Consider the following 18124-nt stretch of genomic DNA (forward strand, 5'->3'; position numbering starts at 1 on the left):
AGTGATATTTTTGTGTTAATATAAGTCTTAAATAGTTATATCTTCCGACAGCAATCACTTACATAGAGTGTTTGGACCGAAACACGGGTCTGTCAGTCACTCTGCTCTGCTCTGAGCCGAGGAGAAAACTTTTCTCGTATCCTACAATTTTTATCCAATGAGGAGAGAGAACGGCATGAAGGGCTGTGTGTGCAGCCAAGGGATGCGCCTGAATGTGGTGACGTAGGGACGAGGACTGTTATGGTGCGTTCAAGGCAACTCGTAACTCGTGTTTTTCCGACCTGTGAAGTCGTACCAGTTCGATCTGGTACGAGTTCACGGGTCGGAAGTTACGAGTGGCCGTTATAGTGACTTTCACAGGTAAAACAGGTCGGAAAAACACGAGTGGGTTGCCTGGAACGCTACAAAGTCGTAAGTTGTGACTTGAAGCTGTAATTTACGGTTTCAAAAGCCTGCCTGGAACGCAGCATTAGCCAAAACGACCGGATCGCTTACTTCTGCTTTAAGTTCACCTGTAAAGGTTATAGTGCATTTTAGGTGCATTCTGAAATTCAATCCAAAAGCCAAACATCCCTAACTTTTTGTGAGTAGTGTATATACACTTTGTAGAATCAATTATCTGTTTTAAATTCCCTGTTATGTCGAGTCTGAATTTTACAAACGGGCTGGACTATTCTTCACTTACCAACATTTTTAATGTCTCACTTCAGGTTCTCCCTTTTCCCATCATAAGTAACTCAGTTCAGATGTAAATAATTCACTTAAAGCCACATCAAGCAGGATTTGCACCAAAAACAGCTCTTCTATATCTATTTTCATGTCAGTGATTGATCCAGTTAAGTAACATCAGGTTTTATCATTAAACTTGTACTGTAATGTTATTTTGTGTCAAAACCACAGACAGGTCTACATGAAAGATCTTTATTAAATGGAAACTTGCACAGGATTTGTAATGCAGAGTAATAATACTGGACAGTTAGCATAGATACAGAGAGAGAAAAAAACAAACAACTTGGGTCAAATTGCCTAATACACGATGGCTATAGGCCAAGAAGACGATCTTTGCATAGAAGTCCCTGCCCAGTGCAAGTGCAGCACAGGGAGAAAGAGAGAGGTTTGTGTCTATGGGGACGATTTAAAGGGAGCTCCAATAACAAATATTAATTTCTACATGAAGTATCTTCAATCTGAAGTCCATTACCGTTCCTCTACTGTGTTTTCTGTCTGATAAATAAAAGAAGTTATATACAATGAGAAATTAGACAGGGGGATGATGGGAAGGTGAAGTAGCTACAGAGAGAAAGAGGGGGTGGGGGTGGGGTGGTTATTAGATATGAAGCCATGCAGTGGGACAAATCAAAGCTGCTCATCATGGCAGATCCAGGATCAGGTCGAACCACAGTCGTTGATTAGAGCCGGACCAGACGATGGGAGCTGGTCCCGGTGGCGGTGTTTTGCTTTTTTATTTATTTGTTTTCGGCCATGAGGCGTGAACTCTGAGCCGGCGGGTTTAAAAAGAGTGCTCTGCTAGTTTTCTGTGTTTAGCCCTTGTTTTTGTTTGTCACGTGTGTGCGTCCAGTCAACGTGGACACACATCAGTCCCTGTGCAGGTGACATCCAGAGGGGAGGGGAGCTCTCCTCCTCTCCACCCCCACTCCCTCCCCTTTGTTGTTCTCATGCCTCTTTTGAAGGTAGTGTATATATATATATATTTATATTTATATATTTAGAGCCCTTGGAGAAAGTATTAAAAGACCTTGTCGGTGTGGTTTGGTGAGGATTTGTTCGACACAGTTTGTCCAGTTTGTGCTCTCCCAGGTGCAACAGGAAGCCCCCCGCCCCTCCAACCAGTTCACCTGGGGGCGGAGTTTATCAAAGACTTGGTCTTGAGTTGGTTCGGAGGGACAGACTTCTGTCTTTTAAATCCATTTTGAACCCATTTCATGAGTAGTGGTCTGATTCCTCCTCCAGTTTGTTAGTAGTTGTCCCTTACAGGGGCCACTATTCCAGTTTTCGAGGAAGCAGTCAGTCTTATACTTTCTATAACATTAGAGTAACTACACTCATCGAAAGGCACATACATGATATTTCCTTTTTTGCTACGTGTGCCCTTTGCTCCCTTTTTTTCCATCCGTACATCGAGGTTTGTTTCCCTTCCTTTTGTGTAACCTGAGATTTCTTCTCCCTTTGATCCTGTTTTACTCACTAGAGCCTGAAAAACATTAAGAGTGAGTCTGATGAGCTGATGTGCACCACCTACGACACCATTTTAGCATTTTCTAAACTCACCAAGAAGTTAAATCTTCAGTCTTAAGAGAGATGCGTTGGTTCGTGATTCATCTTTGAGGTAAAAGATAAACAGTAAGTGATTGATCCTTGACTTTTTCTTGTGGCGTCAGCACATTTATGATTAAGAAGGTGACATTCACTACATTAAGTTAATCTATTGCCTACAGTTTGGTCCATAAAATGTCAAATGTTCTGTCTGTTATGTCTTGTTTTGCTTGATCAAAAGATTCAGTTTAGTGTCACGTGACATTTTGTTTTGTATATTGACGATTAACTTCCTGTACACGCACTAATTAACTAATAGACAAATCGTTGCACCTCTAAATGCACAACAAAGAAAAACACTGACTTGAAGATGATGTAAATGATTCATAATATATTGCTCCCAATTGATCTTGTGTCAGTGTGAGATTCAGAAACCTTCACCATCAGTTCACTCTTAATGTGCTTCAGCCTGAAGTCTGTGATTGTTTTTATAGCTTAGTTTTTTTTCATATAGTCCATGAGATGCTTCTGTTCGTCGTCAACACTTTCACTTGTTCCTCCTTCCTGCTGTGAGATCTCACATTTATTGTGAAGGAACACGGTTGTTGTTGGGTTTTTTTCATCATTAATGAACGGATTGCATGTCGCTGCTGTCGAGAGCCCGTTTGTCCTCTCAGTCAGACTGTCGCTGCTGCAGCAGCTGCAGCTCTGCGCTGGTGGCAGCAGTCGTCAGGCACAGTTTTTTGTGTTTGAGTCCATCGCTCTCTGGTGGACGGGAGGATTAACTGCGCTTTGCTGCCACCTGCTGCCTCAGCTTCTCCCTCCTCTTCTTCTCCATCAGCCTGCAAAAGGACAGATCGTACAGTCTGGGTTCAATGCAGGCCTTTAAGTGAATCAGTAAAAGGCTTGTAGGTTAATAAAAAAGGTCAAATCATTATGGCTGATATACAAATCGTCATGTATAAAATATTTCAATAATATAATATGATGAAAAATGAGGTATTATGACATGTACAGAGACTGTACAGACCTCCACACCTTCAAATCACAAACTGGCGTGTGATTACATGTGTAATTAAATTTGTCTAATTTCTGTTCTTCTGTTCATCTGTGAATTTTATCTATTTCTAATGTTGTTGTTTTTATGTAAGCGTCTTTGAGCATCTGTAAAAGTGCATTATGAATAATATTATATATAATATAGTAATGATATATAGTAATGACAAAAATAAGATTATACATCATTTAAGAGTTGAAACATTTTTTTTCCAATTTGAAAAAACTTGACTTTGAGCGATTCATATATAGAAGTAGTATTAGAGTAAACAGACGTTATGTGATGTGATGTGATGTGATGTGATGTGATGTGATGTGATGTGATGTGATGTGATGTGATGTGATGTGATGTGATGTGATGTGATGTGATGTGATGTGATGTGATGTGATGTGATGTGATGTGATGTGATGTGATGTGATGTGATGTGATGTGATGTGATGTGATGTGATGTGATGTGATGTGATGTGTTATCAACTGATCAATCAACTAAATGATTTCTCATTAAAATAATAAAATCTAAATCACATGTTTTCTGTGTGGTGCGATCAGTCACCTGCGGTTCCGAGCCTCCACCAGCTCACTCAGCTGGTCCTGAGCCGCCCGGAGCTCCTCCAGACTCTGCTGGTAGCTGACGTCGGCTGAGCCCGACCTCTCCAGCAGGGACACCTGGTTGGACAGCTCGCTGGTTCTGTCCCGCAGCAGCTGGATGGACGTGTACAAGTTCTCGTCGTCTTCCTCCTGCAGCCACAGTGAGGATGGAGAGCACAGTTATCAATCTGCTACCCAGACCAGCCTTTACTTTACTTTACTTTACTTTACTTTACTTTACTTTACTTTACTTTACTTTATTTGTTTATTTGAATGGGACAGTGCACATTAATTGACATAACATGTAAATGTGCCAGATTATAGCAAGATGCTAATTTCCATCCAGAGTCCCATAAACATAAAAACAGTTCAATAGCAGTACACATTACATATAATATAAAAAAAAGTAGTAGACAACACAAAAAGGCAATTTTGACAATGAAGAACATATTGACAAACACATAGGTACCAGGTTGTATTGCACAATTCCCTATAAGAGTACATAAGTGCTAGATAGTATTGCACAAGGCCCTAAAGTGCACATCACTTTAAAGTGCCAGGTTGTATTGCACGATGCCCATTACACCCAGTTGCACAAGCAGAAGTGTGTAGATATTGCACAAAATGTAATACATTATGTATTTGTAAGTACTACTAAGGCTACTGAAGTACTACTAAAGCCTCAGGTGACATTACTGTTTATCCAGTTTATAATTTAAAATATGAACTTTTATATATATATTTTATATATATATATATATATATAGTATACTACAATATATATTGTGTTATATTCTGACATCATTACTCTGTGAAGCCTTGAGTGAAGCTTTGACTCTATTCAAGTTCAGGTGAATGTTTTTCAGGACCTTCAATCAACTGTGACAAACTCTGTATTGATTTATATTGGCTATATATTGAACAATAAAGTTATTTTAGCATTCAGCAAGCGAGAGAGAAAAAGATGAACTAGGACCGTTGTGTACTTTTGCGTTGACGATCTCAATGTGAACCAGAAGCGACGCCAACTCCAGCTCCTCGCTGTAGCTGTTCCTCAGAGGGACGCTCCTGTAGCCTGACGACACACAACCAGACAACAGCTGGATCAGAGGAAGAACAAATCATCATCAGTTTGTAAAAAAAAAATTGTCCAGTCTTTACCTGTCCTCAGCAGACGGACTGGATAGGTCGCCTGCGCCAGGAAGTTGGGGTCGCTGAACATGTCCTCCTCATAGACGGTGAAACGCAGGAAGGAGAAGGTGGGGTTATGGACGTCGAACACAAACTGCTTCTGCACCCACACGGGATTCAGACCGTTATCAGCTGAGGAGAAAGAAGGAGGGAGGAGACAGTCAGGACTTCCAGTGCTATCGAGGAGCTCTGCTGTGGGTTTCGTCCTCCTCCGTCTTACCTACGACGTCCGTCTTGCACTTGTAGCTGTCGTAGTCGGCAGCACAGATCTCCACCTCCACGAAGGGACAGACGATGCTGCGGCCATTTTTGGGCAGGTGACGGGCCCCCAGCACCTGAAGGGCACAGGACGGGAATGTCAACAACTCTCTGAACAAATTTAAAGCAGAAGTAAGCGGAATGTTTGTGTTAATATAAGTCTTAAATAGTTATATCTTCCGACAGCAATCACTTATATAGAGTGTTTGGACCGAAACACGGGTCTGTCAGTCACTCTGCTCTGCTGTAAGCCGAGGAGAAAACTTTCCTTGTATCCTACAACCTTTATCCAATGAGAAGAGAGAACGGCATAAAGGGGCGGTCCTCTCTGTGCGTGCAGCCAAGGGATGCGCGTGAATGTGGTGACGTAGGGACGAGGGCGGGGACTAACTCCATCGGCTGACAGGAAGTTAGCCAAAACGACCGGATCGCTTACTTCTACTTTAATCTCATTCCAAGTTTATTTTGAGTTAAAGGTCCAGTGTGTAAAATGGAGGGAAAACCGTGACATCTAGCGTTCAGATTCTAGTTTGCGGCGCTCGCTCGCACTCACCCCTCCCATCAGTGGCCTCCGATGACAAAAAACCTTTTTTAACCCTTTATCGGGCAAGTGACAGACTGTTTTTGGACACTTCCGCACATGTTATATTTCCGCCCCATGCATGTTATATTTCTGTTTACAGCTTATAAGCCATACATGTTCTAAAATTAAATAATTCTTGCACTTTATGTGTTTTTCCTATATTTTCTATACGTACCCTTCTTGGAATTTTTCTTAACCACAAACTGGCAAGGAACCAAAAATGGTCACTTCGTTGACCTTCAATTTCTACATGAAAATGAAAAATTTTGAAAAATGTCAAAATTGTAATTAAGTCTTGTGATGTCCTAGAATAACAATCTAAGGTTGAAATTTTGAATTTCAAAGTATTTCAATGAGTACCCTATAAAGGGTTAACCAATTTCGGATATGTCTGCTGTTTCCTACTCCTTCTTCTTTCCTTCCTCCTTTTCCTTCCTCGTTCTTCGTTGGTTTATTTATGAACGCGAAACTCTCTGTCTGTCTAGATTTTCCGTTCGGGCTGCCGTACAAACATGGCGGCACAAGATGGCGTCACTCTCTAAAGTAAGACCCTTGCTATATAAAAGATGAATTATAATGCTATGAAAACCAAACAAATTTTATTTTATAGCAATTATACACTTATACAAATATCAACTTCAACTTCAAACTTCAAACAACTTTATTAATCCCACCAGGGGCAATTGATTTCAGCAGCTTGCACAGTCCACGAAAAACACAGTACGAGTACACACAATAATACATATAACAGATAAGGTAAATAAATAGAATAGGATGCCAAGGGTACAGTGTTGTCAAATATATTCATGGGTAGTAGATTCAGATTTTGCCAATAAACCCTGCCAATTATTACACACTGGACCTTTAAGGATATTTTTTTCTCTCAGTCTGACCTGTAGCTGGATGGTGATTGGCTCCACGTGCAGCGTGTCCTTGTCGAATGGGTCGAAGGCGTCGTCCCTCATGATGTCGGGCTGGGGGACGTAGCCGCTGCTTCCTCCGAGCATGAACAAGGCCTGGTTCAGCTGCATGGGTTTATCTGTACAACACACAATGAAGAAAACACGGAAGTAAAAAAAATCTGATCTATGTGTTGCATAAAAGCCAAGACACCCACATGAATCCACAGACACTGACCTGGGGTCTGGAAATTGAGTGCGACCAGCTGGGAGCCGCAGAGCCACATGGGTAACGGGTCGTAGTTGGACGAGTCCAGTCTCTGCCCGCGGGGGTAAACTCTGGACAGCTGCCGGCGGTTGTACTGCAGGAAGCGCTTCCCTCTGCCGCGCGTCGCAAACTTCTCCGCCTTCGTCTCGGGGAAGGACGACATGTCCCGGTAACACGCTCTCTCCGTCCCGATCTCTGCGGACGACCACAGCAGATTTGAGAAGAGACGATGAGACACAGAGACACAGAGGGGGCTGAGACAGGGCGAGACACGTCAGCGGGGTTTGGTTTCTTACTGTCTTCATTGAAGGGGACGGGTCTGCAGTACACCACCAGCTCCGACAACTCCACCGCTATCTTCTTCCTCCTCTCCATCTGTTTCTCCTCCTGCATCTGTTGCCATGGAGACGGGACAGCCATAACATTTAGTCAGAGGTGACAACAATATGGACTTGCAGGTGTGTTTGCATGAAGTAACACAGTGTGTGTGTGTGTGTGTGTGTATATGTGTGTGTTTTGCACCGACCCGTGCATCAGCGTTCTGTGCAGCCTCTCTGATCTTGCCGACCCAGCCGGTCAGATCGTCCTGGCTGTCGGCCGCCACGTCCAGCGTCTGCACCGGGTGAGAGGAGAGGTGCTGGGAGTGGATGGTGAAGACAAACGCCCTCGAGTTCTTCCCGTCTTTATGAACGACTGGACAAACAGAGGGAGGGAGGAGGGAACAAGTCACGGGAGGAAGCTGAGCTGGTCACTGTTCAATCTGGATTTTATAGATCCAATATTTCAGCTTATCCTGTGTTTGATAAGTGTTGATCCATAAGAAGATATGATCTGAAGAGCTAAAACCATCTCAGTGTAGTTTTCTGTCTCCTATCCCAGCCTCTCACTGGAGCTCTAGTAACAACAGGCCAGTGTCAGCCAATCAGAAGAGAGGAGAAAATATATAGATCAGATGTCAGATGAAACACTCAGAGAAACCAAATCCTGCAAGTGTTGGATGGTTTACCTGAAGGGCGGGGCTTTGGGTGACTGCTCTGTTGTGACATCACAAAGTGACAGGAAGTTTTTGAAGGAAATTTTGTCATCATTTTGAAATGTACTTTAATTTGACCAAAAAATGTCCACATGAATAAAACATTGTCAGAAAAGGGCAGTCCAGTCTTTGTTTTTTAGAAAAACCTTCAATCTGAGGATGATGGAGGATTGTGACATCACAAAGTGACAGGAAGTCCTGTCGGCTGGTTTTAAGGCTCAGTTTCTGAATACAGGCTGTGTGCATTTCTCTGTGGAGTGAGGCTTTGATACTTTCACAGTATATAGAATCTAAAACCTGATCCATAATCAAACTACTCGTGGATATATACTTTTATACAATATAGGACCTTTAAAAACAGCCAAAAATCATATTTTAAAGTATAAATAATATGAAAATGAGAATTAAATATGGACGGATTGTATAAAGATGATTATACAAGAACTTTTAAGATGTATAGATGTGAGGTTTTCACATATTTTTGGGCGAAAAATCTTCTTTTAGTGTGTTATTCTGCAGTGGTACATTCATGAATTAAAGGTAAAAGGATGTCCATGGAGAAACAGATTCTTCCTCGACTGATCTCATGAACATCTAGGAGCCGAACATCTGTTTATCACCTTCTGATGTAACCCGCCCACTGATGTAATGTGTCACCTGTTTAATGGACTCACCAACATGGCAGGTGGGGACGTCGATGAAGCCCTTGAGGAATGTTCCCAGAGGACTGTTCTCTGTGGACTGGGACGAGACACAAGAGACACAGGACTAAAGAAGACTGACTTTAGAAAAGCATGAAGATGCTGAGTCACAGCAAACCCACCGCTTCGTCCAGCTCCCTGGTGGGAGAGCTGGGCACCTCCTCCACGTAGTTTGCAGGAAACCAAAGCTGTTTCTTCCCGCCGTAGTCGCCTCGCCACCTTAAAGACAGCTCAGAGGTTAAAGGGATAGTTCACACAAAATTGAAATTTCACTCATTATCTACTCACCCTCATGTGGACTAAGGGCTGGGAGAAGTTTCAGAGTCCTCCGTGGCTTCTCTGAGTTACAGGGGGTCTCGGCGTAGCAGTGCATGTCCATATAACGGTTGCAAATGGATACCAACTGTCTTCGTAATAAAAAGACACACCAAAAAGCATCCAAATGCCTCCATGCTGCTCGTATGTAATGTCCGTCTTGTATTGAAGCCCCGAAATGCGAAAAATTAAATAAGTCTTTATTTCAAGCTTGTTTTGTAGCGGAAGCTTCTCGAAGCTCCTCTTCCCGGTTTGTCACATTTGGACGAACCAGGGTCTGTCCTCTTCCCAGGAGCTTCGATTATTTAATTTTTTTCGGGACAATTTCGCATTTCGGGGCTTCAATACAAGATGGACATTACATACGAGCAGCATGGAGGTATTTGGATGTTTTTTGGTGTGTCTTTTTGTTACGAAGACAGTTGGTATCCATTTGCAACCGTTATATGGACATGCACTGCTACGCCGAGACCCCCTGTAACTCAGAGAAGCCACGGATAACTGTGAAACTTCTTCCAGCCCTTAGTCGGCATGAGGGTGAGTGGATAATGAGTGAAATTTCAATTTTGGGTGAATTATCCCTTTAACAGGTAAAACACAAACAGGAAGTGACGTGCACACACACTGACACTTGACGCTCACCAGCCGCCCTCCTGCTTGTCCACGTTGAGGATGAGCGCCTGTTTGGGGAAACACAGCTCGTCTTCTCTCTGAGCGCGGTAGTCGTACAGAGCTTTGACCGTGCACTGAAACACAGGAGGAGGAGACGGAGATTTAACACAGCACAGAGGATTAAAACAAGTGATTACAGAATCTCTTACGGTGAAGTTTGTGGTAAAATAAGACAATCCTGGTGAAAACATCCACTGGTACCGGCTGCAGTTCATCTCGCCACCACATAGTGGCGCCAAAGGTCACTTAAAAAACTTTAAAGGGGTAGTTCAACATTTTTTGGCAAATTGGCCCATTGCCATAATCCCTATAGTCTCAGCAGTAGGTTCGTTACCTTTATTTGTCGGTGCAAGCTATTTTTAGAACGGCAGAGCAGAGAGCAGCAAGCTCAGAGCTTAGAGAGTTGTTTTAGAGGTAAATTCATGCAAAACCGCTGATGCGCGTTGCCTTCAGGGACAGTTTTTCAGCAAGGAGTTTCTGCATTTGCCTCAAAAACAACTCTGTCTCATAACGTTGTGTTATTATCTCATAGCGTGGTGAATGTGCAGGTCACAACTTGTCCACCAGAGCGTTTTGGAGTTGTTGGATTGTGTATTTGATGAGTTTGATGAGGGAAACCAAGAAATCCCATTAGCCTCCGTAGCGTAGCTCTGAGCAGCTCGCGGCTCTGCTCCGCCGTTCTAAAAACAGCTTGCACCGACAATTAAAGGTAACAAACCTACTGCTATGACTATAGGGATTATGGCAATGGGCCAATTTGCCAAAATGTTGAACTATCCCTTTAAAACCAAACACAGTTGCTTCAAATATTTTTCTAATTTCTGTTTCCTATTTTTTTCTCACCATCCATTCATATGAAAAAGCAAAAAGTCATTCAAAGTGGAGAAGCAGAATTTTCAGATCTGCCTCTCATGTTGTCAAAAATGGCTTCAAGTGGAACAGAATGTATTAATCTGTTGATAATATTATATTATGTTATATGATATTTAAAAAAATATGTGATAACAATTCGACAATCACACTCTGATTATACAGGGTGGGTCCAAAGTACTCACCCGAGCGGTCGGCATCTTATTGGCCTCCACGTAGAAATGAGGCGTTCGGACTTCGTACAGCGCCCCGTAGTCCAGCTCCTGACAAGATACACAATAAATAATGAGATTTATTTCTGCAGCTGTTGTTGCCGACTGTCGTACAAAAAAAAAAAAAAGAAAACACAAATTTCCAGCTGTTGTTCTCTGTCGCTGATAAACTCCCACATTTCCTGTTCCTTACACATGTGTCCAGAAAAATTTCAAGCTCATAATAAAAACTAAGTCTGGGGAGAGAGAGAAATGGAGGCTGCAGCCAAACATCCTGTACACATCATATCAGCTGCATTGCTTATGTAAAATATGAAGCTTCATGATTGATATTAGTTGCTCTGATAAAGGTAACAGCAGATTGGTGTGACTGACCGTGGTGCCCATCCGGTCCAGCGTGTCCTCGTTGATGGGGTAGCGCAGCCTCATCTTGCGGTACAGAGGATGTTTCTCGTAGTAGCTCACCAGATCCACCAGACTCTCGAACTCCGCCGAGCTGCCGAGCATGAAGAGACGTCCCTCCTGCTGGATACGACAGTGCTTGATCTTCCCCTCCGCCCTGCAGACACACACACAGAGGAGGGTGAAATAAAATCCTTCCAGTTCTGTCGCTGCAGAGAAACCCCCAGATTGAGTCACTTTGTCGTTGTGTGTTTTTGTTTTTTTCAACCTGAAGGAGATGGCGTAGGAGTTGTGCTCGCTTCGCTTCCGCACCAGAAAAGCTCCGTCTCTGGGAACACGCATCAGCATGTGCTCCGCCTGAACACGGGACAGACTGGAGTGGTACCATCTGGAAACAAAAAAAAACACACACAACAACTTTCTCTTCAGCCCCTTGATTCCTCTCAGTAACTAACCACGTGTTGCGTTCAGGCGCCGTTCACAAATACACTCACTCTCTGCTCTCGTGCGCGTTGGGTTGAGGCACGGGGCTGCCCAGCCTCATCTCGAACTCGTTGCAGCGCAGCGGCGTGTCTCTGTAGTGGCAGATGAGGCGGTAGAGGCTGTCGAACACCAGGTTGTCCGTCAGGTAGAAACGGGTGGAGCCGGACTCCTGGCGCGAGTGGATCCTGCAGTGCTGCACTCGACCGGAGCGCCTGCACGAGGAGGAACAGGAGTCAGACGGTAAATATATTGTGACCAGTTCAGTTTTAAAACTGTAATCTGTTTTGTCTGTAAAATGCAACTGTGGCTGAGGTTAATGTCACATCGTCATGAAGTTAATTTGGCACACTGAGGAGAGATTAGTTATGCTGCAGTGTGAGCATTGTTATTGAAATTCACAGCACAGGAAAAATAGATATAAGAAAACCTAATACTCTAATAAAATTGGGAATTAGTTCAACCATGCATTACATTATGTTACATACAATCTTTTTTTTTAGATTAATCCTAATTTTGACACATTTGTCATCATTTTGAAATTTACTTTAAAGCAGAAGTAAGCGATATTTTTGTGTTAACTCATTGAGTGCCAGACCTTTTATAAAATGGTCAGTGCCAGGTGCCAGCGTTTTGGGGCATTTTGAGTAATATGTCAAGACCCAGAGAGTATTTTGTACTATGACTCTGAAAACACCAAACAGCTCAAAGGAAAGAGGAGACTCTCTATGTAACTAGGGAAAAAACCATTTGTTTGTCCCTTGTTCCATTCTTGATTTATCTTAAGTTGAATAGAGCCTGGTTGCACCAAAAAGACCACTTTTTTTCTAGAAAGCTGAGAAAAATGCATTTTTGTGAAAGAGGGTCTCTCAAGAAAAATAGTGATTTATCCGTTTTAATTTTGGCTTCAAAAATATGTAAGACATCTGAAAATTTCATTTCACATGTTTTTTTCACCCCCCCCCCCCCCAAAAAAAAAAAGACTAAACAAAAAACAACAACAACAACAACAACAACTAAAATACAACAAGTACGAGCAGTTGCTGCCTCTCCTACGCCCCCCTCCCCCTCCCCCTCCACTCCCTCCCCCTCCCCCTCCACTCCCTCCCCCTCCCCTCTCCTACTTCTCCTCCTGCTGCTTCCCCTCGTCTCTGAAGGAGGGAGGGAGACGTCGTGGCGTCTTCAGCCTCTGTGCTGGACGCGGCTGCGGCAGCGACGCACCGCGCTGATCTCTCATCGGTCTCATCGACATCGGTCACTGACTCCGCAATCCGCCTCCGCTTCGGCACTTCGGTGCTGATCATCTAGATGAGTTTACCTTTCCTGCCTCCTCTGATCACTTCATGCTGGAGCTATGCTAATAGCACCGTGGCTAAGCTTTCCTCCAGCTCCACGTTACACTTGTTCCAGGCTCTGCCCGTCGTTTTTCTCCAGAAATAGAAACTTTTTCCGACTTTTTTATCTCTGTACCGATCGCGCTCGTCTTCTCCTCCTTCTTCACTTCTTGCTCTGATCTACAGTCTCTTTCGTTCTACACATCCCAGAAGCCCCAAAATTACTCACAGTGAGCGCGAGAGCGTCCCCATTTACCAGCCGCAGAAAACTGCATTTGATGTCTATGGACGTCAATGGCACTCAAGCGTTGGATTTTGATTGACGTCCATAGACGTCAATGGCACTCAATGAGTTAATATAAGTCTGAGCCGAGGAGAAAACTTTTCTCGTATCCTACAGTTTTTATCCAATGAGGAGAGAGAACGGCATGCAGGGCTGTGTGTGCAGCCAAGGGATGCGCGTGAATGCGGTGACGTAGGGACGAGGACTGTTATGGTGCGTTCAAGGCAACTCGTAACTCGTGTTTTTCCGACCTGTGAAGTTGTACCAGTTCGATCTGGTACGAGTTCACGGGTCGGAAATTACGAGTGGCCGTTAAAGTGACTTTCACAGGTAAAACAGGTCAGAAAAACACGAGTGGGTTGCCTGGAACGCTACAAAGTCGTAAGTTGTGACTTGAAGCTGTAATTTACGGTTTCAAAAGCCTGCCTCGAACGCAGCATTAGCCAAAACGACCGGATCGCTTACTTCTGCTTTAATTTGACCAAAAAATGTTCAAGGTCAGTCTAGTCTTTATTTTTTAGAAAAGTCTTCAATGTGAAGATTATGGAGGATTGTGACATCACAAAGTGACAGGAAGTCCTGACGGCTGGTTTTAAGGCTCAGTTTCTGAATACAGGCTGAGTGCATTTCTCTGTGGACTGAGGCTTTTTCACAGTATTAATATAGAACCTAGAGCTGCTTTATAATCACACTACACATGGACATCTACATTTATACTGTATGGAGCTTTAATACAAACGTCTACCTTTATACTGTATGGAGCTTTAAAGAGATTCCCTGTTGTTACTGACCAGAAGGAGAGGGTGTAGTCTCCGACGAACGTCTCGCTCTCTCTGACCAGGAAGGTGCCGTCTTTAGCTCCGCCCTCGCAGTACTCCTGCAGCAGCTTCTCAGCCACCTGTCGACCGTCTCGACCGCCACCCAGCTTCCCGTGGAACCAGCGTTCGGCGCAGTGCTGCTCGTTGTTGTTGCACTCCTGACCAGTAAGGAAAATATTTTATGAACGATGGTTAATCCACTTTCAGATACAGATGTTCAGTGTGTTGTAGAAAGACGCTTTGGTCCAGTTTGTTAGAGGCACATTTCAAAATGTGGGTCAAGGGGAGGGGACTACTTTTTCTTAACATTGTTTTTGGGAACTTTTTCTTTTTTTTCAAAGAATTTTAGAAAACTGGCTCATGTGTCCCAGGACTGTCAAGCACCATTTTCATTTTGATAAACATCTGGATCCAGGTGCAAAAGAGTTATTATTGAAACAATACACCAAACAACAGAATCATGTTTATATTCCTCATAATGACCAACATCTTCATCGTCTCCTTACCTCTTTTCCTTCTTCGTCCTCCTCTTCATCAGCCGTCTGGTAGTGCGACGTCTCCTCTGAGTAGTAGATCTTATTACTGGTCAGGACGAAATAGTGTGGAGTCCATGTCTGTGAATCAGAGACACAATTACAATAAACTCTGTATAAAACAACAATAGACACACACACACACACCTGCACACTCAGTACACACTCACATGGTCGATGGGGTCTTCTAAATAGAGGATGCCGTTCTTCAGAGAGTTGCTGATGTCGTTCTCAGAGTAGCTGGCTGACGTCACCTCCTCGTACAGGGTTCCCTCCACCAGCTTTTTGTGCTGTGACACGACAATAAAACTTGAGACACGATGACACACTGGTATTTTAAATAACAGGGTCATCTGTAGAGGGACACGACAGCCACTTGAGGAAAAGGTTTTACTGTGGTGTCGTCTGCCTAAATTGACAAGACAGCCACCTAAAGGTTAAGTTATATAATAGTGTCGTCTGCATATAGATTGATATAATAGCTATTTTGGCTTCAAGTAATTAATAAAAAAAGGCAAACAAAATTGAATGAGAGCTGTTTTTGGAGATGTTCCTCATCAATTTGAAAAGACCAAACATTTCAGGCCGTAAAGGGATACTTCACCCAAAATCGATAATTCACCAATTTTCTACTCACCGTCATGCCAAGGAAGAGTGTTGATGTTTGTGCGCATGTGCGAGATTTGCTGCAAGATGTTTGTTCGTCGTTGTAAACCATTGGATGTATGATGTAAACACGGAAGAACATCTCGCAGCAAATCTCGTGCATCTTGTGCAGCCACTGGGAGCTACTGCTACAGCAAGGATAAAAACAGAGATCAAATTAATTTTTTCCTAACAACTTTTTCATGTGGCGGCTTCAGGACACTTGGGTCAGTACAGACGAGCAGTATGGAGGTATCTGGATGTTTCATAGTGTGTGTTTTAGACGATTCAAACATGAACTCTATCCGTTGCCATTATATGAAAATCTGTTGCCAGCCGGACCCCCCCCTGGAACTCCTAAAGCGTTTTGATGACTCTGAAAGTTCTCCGAACCCTTCCTTGGCATGATGGTGTCGGTGAGTAGATGTTTGGTGAATTATCGATTGTGGGTGAAGTATCCCTTTAAATAAACTGGTAGTATGCTCTGGTAACCTGAGATAATTTCCTTAAACCCCTGAGTTTAAGTGGTAACGTTTAAAATTCAATGGACAGCTGGCAAAATAATCCACACCAGGTTCATGACAAAAACATCCACATAAAGCTTCCTCTTTGATTCACATCTAGGCCGTTAGCTGCTGTATTTACATTCTGACTATGACCTCAACGAACCAGCTCAAAACATAACGTTTATCATTTAAACAAGTAGAAGCAGGTGGCATTTAAAGGAAAGGAGTGTGTTTATGTGTGTGCGCACCTTGATGAGGATCTTCCTGCGGAGCTGGTAGGGTGAAGGAAGCTCCTCTGCGCTGTTATCAACCGGCTTGGTGAGCAGCAGATCTCCAAACACCTTCTTAAAGTGCGTGGCCATGTTCCTCTGCTGGACCACGCTGCAGTGGTCCTCGATGGACAGGATCACAGGATACCTGCACAAACACAACAGCACGGATCAACTGGATCGTCTGTGTTTGGCTAAACCAAGGTCAGCAGGTGAACTTTGGAGGTCAGAGTGTGGTTTCAACGAGGACTTACTCAGATGTGACGAAGGCGTGCTCTTTGATGGTGTGGAGCACGTCCAGGAATTTGATCTTAGAGGTCAGGGTGTGGCCGTGGTAGATGATTGGCAGGTCGTCAGGTCCGTCCCAGCAGTCCACTGCCATCAGAAAACACACCTCAAGCTTCATGTTGAACTTTTTTATGCTCAGTAGAAGCTGAGAACTTAACACCAAAACATCAGTGGGACAAGACTGTCACTATAAACTTTTCATGCCAGGACTTCGCTGCACAAACAGGAAGCCGATGCAGCGTCACAAAAATTCAATTCTTTTAAAAACATTGTCTCTTACGCTCGATGCAGCGGCAGCCCATCCTCAGACAGCGGGCGTAGGCCTCTAAAGATGATTCACTGGAGAACTGGTCACCTGTCAGGTATCTGAGACAATGACACACTGTTACAACACTGTCATTTATTACTTACTTATACTTTATATCATGTTTTGATTGAGCAGCTGTCCTAGTGAATCCTTAGCAAATAATGGAAAACTGAACTAGTTCAATCTACGTCAACATCAGATGATGACAGTAAATAAACAGAATTCGAATCATAGATTTGAGAATAACAACAACTAAAGCTCCTTTCAGGACAATAAGATCTTTGACTGTGGACGCTACTGAAAAGGATGAGCATTATTAGGATGCAAATAACCTTACAGGCTGGTCCTTGGACATAGGGTTATGTTTCTGCTTTGTTTTATAAGAAACATAAAGCCCAAAACAGTGTCCTGTAGCATCAATGTTTATATTCTTGCAATGGGCACAATGTGAATACATGGTATGCATTGAGACATTGTTTTCTATCTCAAACACTAAATTTAAGCAACGTACCTTATGTACAAGGGTATGAAAATATGAAATATTTTGCATTTACAGTCTAGATATTTGCACTGAATACCAGCCGGTCTATAACAGAACAGGTCTTGCTATATCAAATTTGACTATATGATATGATCATCAACAGTTGAATTTGTATTTCTTATTTAGCCAATTTCATTATGTTTTTCTAGAACTAATTGAGTTTAAATAAGTCTGAGAACATTAGAGACGGATAAAGAGACGTACGTGTTGTGTGAGGACGAGATCCAGTACTGAGACAGCGGTCGCTTCATGTCCTCGTGAACGACAGGTGAGAGCCGCGGGTCGGAAACCGAGTTCTCTTTGGAGAACAGGAACGTCAGGAACTAGAGAAACAAAGTCACATGAGAAGATAAGAAAGAAAATCTGGTTTATTTCACTTTTGTTTTTGCACATAAGCGATGGTGTTTGTGTTTGTGTTTCACCTCGTCTAGTTGCAGCATCGGCTCAGGCTGCGGTCCCCCCCTCATGTACCCCATGAGGAACTCTCTGACCCGGCTCAGATCAGACGCCCAGGACTCCTGGGACGAGCCGGATAAAGAAGTGAGTACAAAGCATTTTTTTCCTGTTTTTTTTTTTTTTTTTTTTCTGTTGTTGTGCTGACGGGGGCTGAATTTTTTCTCCGTACCTTCTGGTCCATCTGTAAAAACTTCTGGAAGTCGTAGAGAGAGATCTGACAAAGCTCCGGTCTGTCAACGTTCCTACAAACACAACCATTTTCAAGATGTCAGACGGTGATGGAGCGAAAGAATGAGAGTGAGAGCAGACATGACACATTAACATACAAATGTCTGACTGGC

The 18124-nt window shown here is 43.3% G+C and overlaps 1 protein-coding gene across 2 annotated transcripts in view; it reads right to left on the bottom strand.

Moving 5' to 3' along the window:
- Window positions 1-907: 907 nt before the first annotated feature.
- LOC146989151 (1-phosphatidylinositol 4,5-bisphosphate phosphodiesterase gamma-1-like) overlaps window positions 908-18124 on the bottom strand; it is a 35517-nt gene continuing 18300 nt past the window's right edge. The window contains exons 8-32 of one of the 2 annotated variants that reach the window (XM_085775133.1): window positions 17953-18025; window positions 17750-17845; window positions 17532-17650; window positions 16760-16845; window positions 16446-16566; window positions 16171-16339; window positions 14942-15061; window positions 14745-14852; window positions 14212-14396; window positions 11818-12018; window positions 11592-11711; window positions 11297-11480; window positions 10895-10972; window positions 9810-9913; window positions 8975-9071; window positions 8826-8919; window positions 7645-7811; window positions 7415-7511; window positions 7089-7313; window positions 6845-6990; window positions 5331-5445; window positions 5081-5242; window positions 4906-4994; window positions 3885-4069; window positions 908-3116 (exon numbers count right to left, since the gene is read on the bottom strand). In XM_085775133.1, coding sequence (XP_085631259.1) covers window positions 3056-3116; window positions 3885-4069; window positions 4906-4994; window positions 5081-5242; window positions 5331-5445; window positions 6845-6990; window positions 7089-7313; window positions 7415-7511; window positions 7645-7811; window positions 8826-8919; window positions 8975-9071; window positions 9810-9913; window positions 10895-10972; window positions 11297-11480; window positions 11592-11711; window positions 11818-12018; window positions 14212-14396; window positions 14745-14852; window positions 14942-15061; window positions 16171-16339; window positions 16446-16566; window positions 16760-16845; window positions 17532-17650; window positions 17750-17845; window positions 17953-18025 — 3202 coding nt within the window. In that variant the 3' untranslated portion in view covers window positions 908-3055. The remainder of the gene's footprint in view (window positions 3117-3884; window positions 4070-4905; window positions 4995-5080; window positions 5243-5330; window positions 5446-6844; window positions 6991-7088; window positions 7314-7414; window positions 7512-7644; window positions 7812-8825; window positions 8920-8974; window positions 9072-9809; window positions 9914-10894; window positions 10973-11296; window positions 11481-11591; window positions 11712-11817; window positions 12019-14211; window positions 14397-14744; window positions 14853-14941; window positions 15062-16170; window positions 16340-16445; window positions 16567-16759; window positions 16846-17531; window positions 17651-17749; window positions 17846-17952; window positions 18026-18124) is intronic. The other variant, XM_085775134.1, reaches the window with a different exon arrangement.

The sequence above is a fragment of the Trachurus japonicus genome, chromosome 4, assembly GCF_045865225.1.
Source record: "Trachurus japonicus isolate A0001 chromosome 4, Traja_1.0".
Taxonomy (NCBI): domain Eukaryota; kingdom Metazoa; phylum Chordata; class Actinopteri; order Carangiformes; family Carangidae; genus Trachurus; species Trachurus japonicus.